The 8,152-nt window shown below is 59.9% G+C and overlaps 1 protein-coding gene across 9 annotated transcripts in view; it reads right to left on the minus strand.

Annotated features, from left to right (window-relative positions):
• Positions 1-7,938, minus strand: part of LOC127045881 (translation initiation factor IF-2-like) — a 34,807-nt gene extending 26,869 nt beyond the window's left edge. For 5 of the 9 annotated variants that reach the window (XM_050942671.1, XM_050942670.1, XM_050942674.1 and 2 more), the window contains exons 1-3: positions 7,723-7,938; positions 1,725-1,811; positions 894-1,010 (exon numbers count right to left, since the gene is read on the minus strand). In XM_050942671.1, the coding sequence (XP_050798628.1) occupies positions 894-1,010; positions 1,725-1,811; positions 7,723-7,833 (315 nt within the window). In that variant the 5' untranslated portion in view covers positions 7,834-7,938. The remainder of the gene's footprint in view (positions 1-893; positions 1,011-1,724; positions 1,812-7,722) is intronic. The other 4 variants (XM_050942675.1, XM_050942673.1, XM_050942669.1 and 1 more) reach the window with 3 other exon arrangements.
• Between the last annotated feature and the right edge of the window lie 214 nt (positions 7,939-8,152).

The following is an 8,152-nucleotide window of genomic DNA, read 5'->3' on the forward strand; positions in this document are numbered from 1 at the left end:
TCACTGCCCACTCTCGGGGAACGCACAGAGCAGGATCAGCTCCGTGGGGGCAGGGCTGGGGTGCGTTCGCTGGCTGGCTGGGCGCCCGAGGCTGGCATTGGCACAGCAGGGCGCTGGCAGAGCACAGGGTAACAGACGGTAGAAATGGAGAGCGCGTCGTCCGGCCCCGGCCCCAAGGCAGGGTTATTCTCCACCGTCCCTGGAGCCTGTCTGAGTTATGGCAGCATGTCTGGGCTGCACCATGGGCCACACACCACCTGCATACTGAGCTCTGCCTCTGCGCGTCTCCTAGGCCAGGCCTGGCAAGGGTGTCCTCAGAAGGCAGCAGTATGGCTGTCTCCCACAGGGCCTGCCTGGGCGCACAGGGGCTAGGAGGGCCCCTTTATAGCACTGCCCAATGAGGCTCTCACCTCTGCTCTGTACGCTGGGGGGGCCTGTTGATCTTGGCCAGGTCACGCATCCGTGTCACTAGCTTTGGGGATTTTAATTTTATTTTCCATTGTTGAGTTTAGTTTTCTGCTTTTCGGAAGAAGTCCTCCCCAGCAGGGATAAAGAACAGGAGAAGGGGAGTGGAGTTCTCAGCCCTCTGGCCACCCACCCGGACCAGGATATTTGTAGAGGGAAGTCTGGGGAGGAGACCCTGCTCTAGCTCCCTGCTAGGGGGCAGGAGGTCTCTCTACCGACACCGCGGTGCTCGCAGGCCTGCCGCACACCGAGAGAGGTCAGATAGTGGTGGTTGGCTGGGTGGTTATGGAGCTTGGAGCTCTCTGGCTCCCCTTCCTTCTGAGCCACCATTTCCCCTCCGTAGCACCCCTCCCCTCAGCCTGAGCACGGGCTGGGGTGCTGTGCATGTGACATCGCCTCTCTCTTGCACTCGTGCCTTGCAGCCTCACCGTTTCCTTGCTTAGAGAAATCAGGACGCCTGGTCTCCAGGTAGGTTCAGGCCTGGGTCTGCGTCTGGGTTGCTGCTGTTTCTCCACTTGTCTCCTGGCTCTCGCTGGTTCACCAGGCTGCAGAGAGAGGATGAGAGCTGAGGCCTGGTCCACACTACAGCGTTAAATCGATTTAACGCTGTACCCGTCCACACTACAAGGCACTTTAAATCGATTTTAAGGGCTCTTAAAATCGATTTCTGTACTCCTGCCCAACGAGAGGAGTAACCCTAAAATCGATATTACTATATCAATTTAGGGTTAGTGTGGACGGAAATCGAAGTTATTGGTCTCATTCTTTTACTGAGCTACCCAGAGTGCACCGCTCCGGAAATCGATGGTAGCCTAGAACCATGGACGCACACCACCGAATTAATGTGCCCTAGTGTGGAGGCGTAAAATCGATTTTATAAAACCAGTTTTATAAAACCGGTTTTAATAATTTCGATTTTATGCTGTAGTGTAGACGTGGCCTGAGAGCCGGCTCAGGGCTCGGTGCAGTGTGCAAGGCCTCAGCACCAGCGTCAGGACCTGCCCCGGGCAGGGCTGGGCCAGGCGGCTGGGGGCTGCGGCCTGTGGAGGGCAGAGAGGTCCCTGTGCAGTTCAGCGTTGTAGGACAGTGAAGCTGGGCCAGCTAAGCTGGAAACATGCAATTCAGTCCCCTCGGGTGGCAGCTGGGCTCTCTGCAGCCTGACGGGGAAGGCCCCTCCCTGTGCTCCTGCTGACACTGGCTGGGAAGGGGCAGGCGGATTGAAGCACATCTCTCTGGTGACTCTGTTGTTCCCAGCTCACCTTGCTCAGAGGAGAATAGCAGCCAGGACAGGGTTGGGAAGGGGGTGACCTGGGTCTTTTGTCCTCCCTCCTGACTCTCTGCCGATCCTGGGAGTGGAGAGAATTCAGCACTTAGGGCCACGTCTCGTTGCCAGAGTCTGTGTTTTGCGCCGGCTCACTGCCCACTCTCGGGGAACGCACAGAGCAGGATCAGCTCCGTGGGGGCAGGGCTGGGGTGCGTTCGCTGGCTGGCGGGGCGCCTGAGGCTGGCATTGGCACAGCAGGGCGGTGGCAGAGCACAGGGTAACAGATGGCAGAAATGGAGAGCACGTCGTCCGGCCCCGGCCCCAAGGCAGGGTTAGTCTGTGCTGTGTTTTGTCCGGCCCCTTCAGGGGCCAAGTGCGCAGTCTGCCAGCCCTCTCTGCTCGGAGACCTTCCTCCTGCTCTGCCGCCATCTACCTTTGCCCACTTTTCTCTCTTTACTCCAGGCTAGGCCCCTTGGCCCACTCCATGGTTCCTGTCCCTGCCTGACGTTCTCCCCTCGAAGTGGCCACACGCCATTAGTCCCTTTGTGATGTCACCGCCACAAGCTAGCGCCGTATGACACTTAACACTCCCTCTGGCCAGGGCCGCCCAGAGGGGGGGGCAAGTGGGGCAATTTGCCCCAGGCCCCGGGCTCCGCAAGGGCCCCCACGAGAGTCTTTCGGGGCCCCTGGAGCGGGGTCCTTCACCCACTCGGGGGCCCCAGAAAACTCTTGCAGGGCCGGGCCCCGGAGCTTCTTCCGCTCCCGGTCTTCGCTGGCGGGGGAGTCCTTCTGCTCCGGGGCGGAAGGACCCCCCGCCATCGCATTACCGCCGAAGCAGGACCTTCCGCTGAAGTGCAACCCAGTTTTCGGCGGTAATTCAGCGGCGGGGGGCCCTTCCATTCAGGGACCCGCCGCCACAGTGCCCCGAAGACCCGCAGCGGGGGTCCACCGCCACCGAATTACCGCCGAAGAGCGGGCTCCACTTCGGCGGCGGGTCCCGCTTCGGCGGTAATTTGCCGGCGGGGGGCCCCCGCCGCGGGTCTTCGGGGCACTTCGGCGGTGGGTTCCAGAACGGAAGGGCCCCCCGCCGCCGAACAAGGCCGACTCTAGACATTTCGCCGTGCGGGGGGCCCCCTGCCGCTTGCCGGTCCCATGGCTCCGGTGGACCTCCAGCAGGCATGGCTGCGGAGAGTCCACTGGTCCCGCGGCTCCGGTGGACCGCCCGCAAGCGTGCCTGCGGATGCTGGACCGGAACCGCGGGACCAGCGGACCCTCCGCAGGCACGCCTGCGGGAGGTCCACCGGAGTCGCCTGCCGCCGATGGCCCCAGGCCCCCGGAATCCTCTGGGCGGCCCTGCCTCCGGCTGGGGGAACGGGAAGGGCTCCGTGGCCTCCTGGGGGCCCATCTAGTCCTGCAGTTCTATGGGTCTGTGACACTTTAGTCATTTTCATCGTTCCCATAACCCTGTCCCCGCAGCCCCTCCAGCGCTTCTCTGGCTTTTCGCTGAATTCCTCCCAATTTGGTGAGGGCCTGAGGGACCCAGAACTGGGCTCAGTGCCCCTGGGACACTCTCACCCACGCCGCACTGACATCGCCTCATAGCTGTATGACACAATGCATCGGTGGGCGCAGCTCCGAGCCCACATCCTCTCTCGTGGCCACTTGACAAGGCAGCCCCATAGCCCAGCTGCTCGGCGCTAGTCTCCCCCTACGTCTCTTTGGCCACGGCTGTTTCTCTGGTCTCAGTCTCCCCCACGTCTCTTTGGCCACGGCTGTTTCTCCTTTCTCAGTCTCCCCCCACGTCTCTTTGGCCACGGCTGTTTCTCCTTTCTCAGTCTCCCCCCAGGGCTCTTTGGCCACGGCTGTTTCTCTGGTCTCAGTCTCCCTCACGTCTCTTTGGCCACGGCTGTTTCTCTGGTCTCAGTCTCCCCCACGTCTCTTTGGCCACGGCTGTTTCTCTGGTCTCAGTCTCCCTCACGTCTCTTTGGCCACGGCTGTTTCTCCGGTCTCAGTCTCCCCCTACGTCTCTTTGGCCACGGCTGTTTCTCTGGTCTCAGTCTCCCCCACGTCTCTTTGGCCACGGCTGTTTCTCCTTTCTCAGTCTCCCCCCAGGGCTCTTTGGCCACGGCTGTTTCTCAGGTCTCAGTCTCCCCCCAGGGCTCTTTGACCACGGCTCTTTCTCCGGTCTCAGTCTCCCCCCACATCTCTTTGGACACGGCTGTTTCTCCGGTCTGTCCCACTATGTTTTGGGTTGTTACACCCCCCATGTCTTCACTTCTACTTTTCCTGGCTGAATTCCATTGTGGTATTTCTCACCCTGGCTCCATTGTGACTGTTTCTCACCATTGTGGTATTTCGAATCTCTCTCAGCAACTTTCTGTCATTTCCTCTTTCCTCGTTAGTGTTTGTGACTCCTTCCAGTTTAGTGTCCCGTGGAGATGTTGTGAACAGACTGGTCACACACCTCTCCAGGGCACCCCACTGGCTCTTCAGTCAGACCGGACCTAACCCCAAACCCTGCAATGCCCACTGGACGCCTCTCCAGCCCTTCGCACCCCGCCATATTTCATTACCCTCGATTTATGGGCCTGCTCAGCTGATTTTCTGTCTACCAGATGTGTTTATAAAGCTCTGAGAGAATTCATTCAATGCATTCCCTTCGCTCACCAGCGATGCATTTGACCTAGCGCAGCAATCATCAGCCTACGTTGCTATGACATCTTCAGAAACCCTTCTGGCTCCGCTGCCCCCTAGATACCTGCTATAAGGTTTTGCAAGGTCTGGGCTGTGCCCCAGCCATTAAACCGTCCCCAGCAGTACCCCTGCTTCGTGTGCCAGGCTCCCCAGGGTCACACTTTCCCACCAGGGCAAGGCCACGCTGCCTCAGCACCTCCTGGAGGGGCCTTCGGGCTCCAGCAGCTCCTGTTTATCCCCATGGCTCTCCACCGCCAGTCCAACCAGCTGCAGAGCCCTGAGCGAGGCTGTTCCTCAGTGGGGAGCAGTGCACCCCTTTTCCCCGTAGGGAGCCAGGGAGATGTAACTCACTCTAGGAGTTAACGTGGGTCATTGAGGCTTCCACTGTCCCTGAAGGGGTTTCTATTCCCCTCAGCTGAGTCCAAGCCAGCCAGCCCTAGAGGCCCTGTGTCTCAGACCCCTAACCCTGATCTCCCATGGCCCAGAGAGAGCAGCAACTCCTTCCTCCCAGGATATGACCATGCCAAGCAACTAGTCCAGAGTCACACCGATAGTTCATAAAAACATTACAGCAAATTCCCACTCTGAGCTCCCTGCCTCGCTTCCCTCTCATTGGCTCTGCAGTGTGGAGACCCAGACAGCAACTGAGGCCAGATATGCATTTGCAAAGCTGGGTGGGGAGATGGGGGGGTCACTTGCCAGCTGGCGTGTGGGCCCCAGCCTGGACTAGCAGGGGGGCTGCAGGTGAGCGCTGAGGTATGTGAGCCGTGGGTAAAACCTGGAAGGGCAAAAAGTCATTTGGGGCATGGGAAAGGGGCTCCCTCAATCTCATTCCCCCCTCCCGCTCGCACCACTATCCGCCCTTCGCCAAGTGCCTGATGAAATGTTTGCCCATTGCACAAGCCCTGACCTGAGCAAGGGGAAACCCCAGTCACACAAACATGTTTTCAGCAGGGCCCTCCCCAGCTCGGCCAAGAGGGAGTGGGGAGGGGAAGGGGGCTGTCAGCCAAGCAGCGGGTGAAGCACGTGGCTAACCCTTGATCGGGGTGTTCTGCTGTCAGCTCCATCCCTCCCCCCGGCACACCAGCCCTGCTCCATCCCTCGAAGGCCTGATTTGGTGGGACAGGCCCAGCCAGGGACCAGTCTGCCCCACTGCTGTGCCCAATGTCTGTTCCCTCCCCATCGGCCGCAGTGTCACTGCCTGCTCTGACTCCCAGCGGCCCTGCGAGCAGCCTGCCCCCGCCCGTCTGCGTCTGCACTAGACACACCACAGCAGCACAGTTGTAGACAGCGACGGGAGGTGTCCTTCTGTCACTGCTCTGAGAGGCGGGAGCTGGGTCAAGGCACCAATAGTGCTTCCTACCCAGGGGCTGTCCCCTTAACTCTGTCCCACAGGGCAGGACATATTTCACCACCCTGAGCAATACCGTTAGGTCAGCCTAACTTTGTAGTGAAGACTAGCCCTAAAACTTGCTTCCAAGTCATGGGCAGGGAGTCTCTCCCCCCATAGGGCCGCCTGGAGCAATAGGGACCATGTGGGTCTCTCCCAAGGCCCGTGGGCATTACAGGGGTTATTCGCTTAATTTGTGGTGCCTACGGCTGTGCCAGGCACTGCACAGAAGACTCCTAAGAAGGCCCCAAGGAGTGTCCCATCTATGCCAAGGGCTCCCAAACGAAGCCAGAACCCGTACAGCTTTCCCACTTTCAGTGGAGCTGGGCCGGTTTACACCAGCAGAGGATTTGGCCCATCTCATGGCCATCCCTTGTCAGCTGTGCACTTTCTCAGCTGGAATAGGCAGCAGTCTGTGACCCACACAAAGCTATCCTCCATCAACCGACCAGGGATCTGCAAACCACTGCCCGAGAACCACTGGGCCGAGCGGGGGGACAGTGGCCAAGTGAGGGTGTAACAGTGTGAGGAGGGGCAGGGGGCAGGGCCGGGGGTACTCGGGTGATGCAGACAGGGCTCCTGCTGGGTCCCATGTTGCTCTTACAGTGCAAGGGAGCATGTTTCCGCCTTGTAAGGGCTGCTCGGGGGGCATGACTCCAGCGAGGAGAAGGGCTTTGCGGCCAGGCTGTGGGAGGACACTGGAAGGCCGGGGCGGGGGGGTGAGGGGTGAAGGAAAGCTCTGGAGGGCAGTGGCACTTGCTGATCGGACAGGATGGGGCAATTCCAGCCGAGACGAGGCCAGAGACACAGGCAGGGCTGGGTGGTGAGTGCCCAGAAAAGCAGGACAAGGAGTTTGAGCTGCAGGGCGATGGGGGGACCAGGGGAGAGACTCTCGGCCAGGGGCAGTGGGGAAGCTGCAGGAGAGTGAGGCTTTGGGAGAGCGGGAGGGGGCAGTGTCTGCAGGTCTCCAAGAGGAGGTGCCTTATTCTTTTCTTTTGTAATTTAGGCAGCTGAGCTGCTCCAACCAAAGGCCTCCCAATGTCACCCCCTTCGTCCCTGCTTCTCCTCCCCAAGCTGACGTCAGCTGCCCCATTCCTACTTTTACAATCAGCATTTTGCAGTGTGCTTCCTCGCCATCCCAGATCCCAGCTTCCACTCAGAGCGGGAGCGCAGCAGGAAAGCGATGGACACAACCAACAGACCCCAGAGGATGTCGTCTGCAGCGCTGGGGTAGCCGTGTGGGTCCCAGGCTCCGAGACAGACAAGATGGGGGAGAGAATAGCTTTTACTGGGCCAGTTTCTGTTGGTGAGAAAGAAGCTTTTAAGCCACCCAGAACTGTTCTGCAGATCCGCACCCAGAGCTCGGAGCGACTCAAAGGCTTCTCTCTCACCGACACAAGCTGGTCCAATAAGAGACATCACCTCCCCCACCCTGTCTCTCTGAAACCCTACAGTAGAGAAGCAAATCACACTGTTAGTGACCAGGAAGGAGAAAAACAAACACACACACACACACACACACACTCTCTCTCTCTCTCTGATGCCTCCAAGTATTGCCCGTTGCCACAGGCAGGACACTGGAGCAGCTGGATTAATTGTCTGAGCTGGTACAGCCAACACTGTGTTCCTGGGTGGGGCGGGGGGGGGGCGTAAAGTCCTTTGGTTCAGGAAGGTCCCAGTGCGGGTGAGAAGCTAGCGCCTGCGGGCTCCGGCCTGGGAGCACGGCTGCCCCTCGCTGGCTCCACGATCCACGCCGTGTCTCGCTGCACACCCGCACCCAGAACCTCCACAGCTTTTGAATAATGTCGAACCCGGATCCTCTGCGGGTCGATGGGTGGGGTCCCTGGTCCCCCTCTCCCACTGTCCCCCCGTCTCATTGCTCATGCCTGCCCCTCCCCCACATACAAACCTCTTTCTCTCCTACCACATCTTCCACCTCCGTTGAGTCCCCCAGGTCGGCCCCGGCCACCGCCACAAGGGTGAGCGCAGCCGCTAAACCCGCCAGCAGCCAGAGCCTCATCCTGCACCAGGCTCGGTCCACCTGCAGGTGCAGCTTCTCCGACAGCCTCACAGACTGTCCTGCTGGAGGGCGATGCAATGTCGCAACCCCCGCACGGACCTTGACTGTTGGATCCCAGCTCCCAGGCAACCTGCCTAACAGCTTGGGCTCCTGCCTGTCCTTACACGTTTACCTTCCTGCTCCTGATAGGCCGCTGACTCATCCAGCCGGCTCCCCGATAAGGGAGAGCCAGACCTGTAGCGAGCCAGGGCAGAGCCGACTGAACAGACCGTTCCGGGAGAGATGGAAACAGAGTCAGCAGCTCCCCCGGCAGGGTGCA

This window comes from Gopherus flavomarginatus, chromosome 2 (assembly GCF_025201925.1).
Source record: "Gopherus flavomarginatus isolate rGopFla2 chromosome 2, rGopFla2.mat.asm, whole genome shotgun sequence".
NCBI lineage: Eukaryota > Metazoa > Chordata > Testudines > Testudinidae > Gopherus > Gopherus flavomarginatus.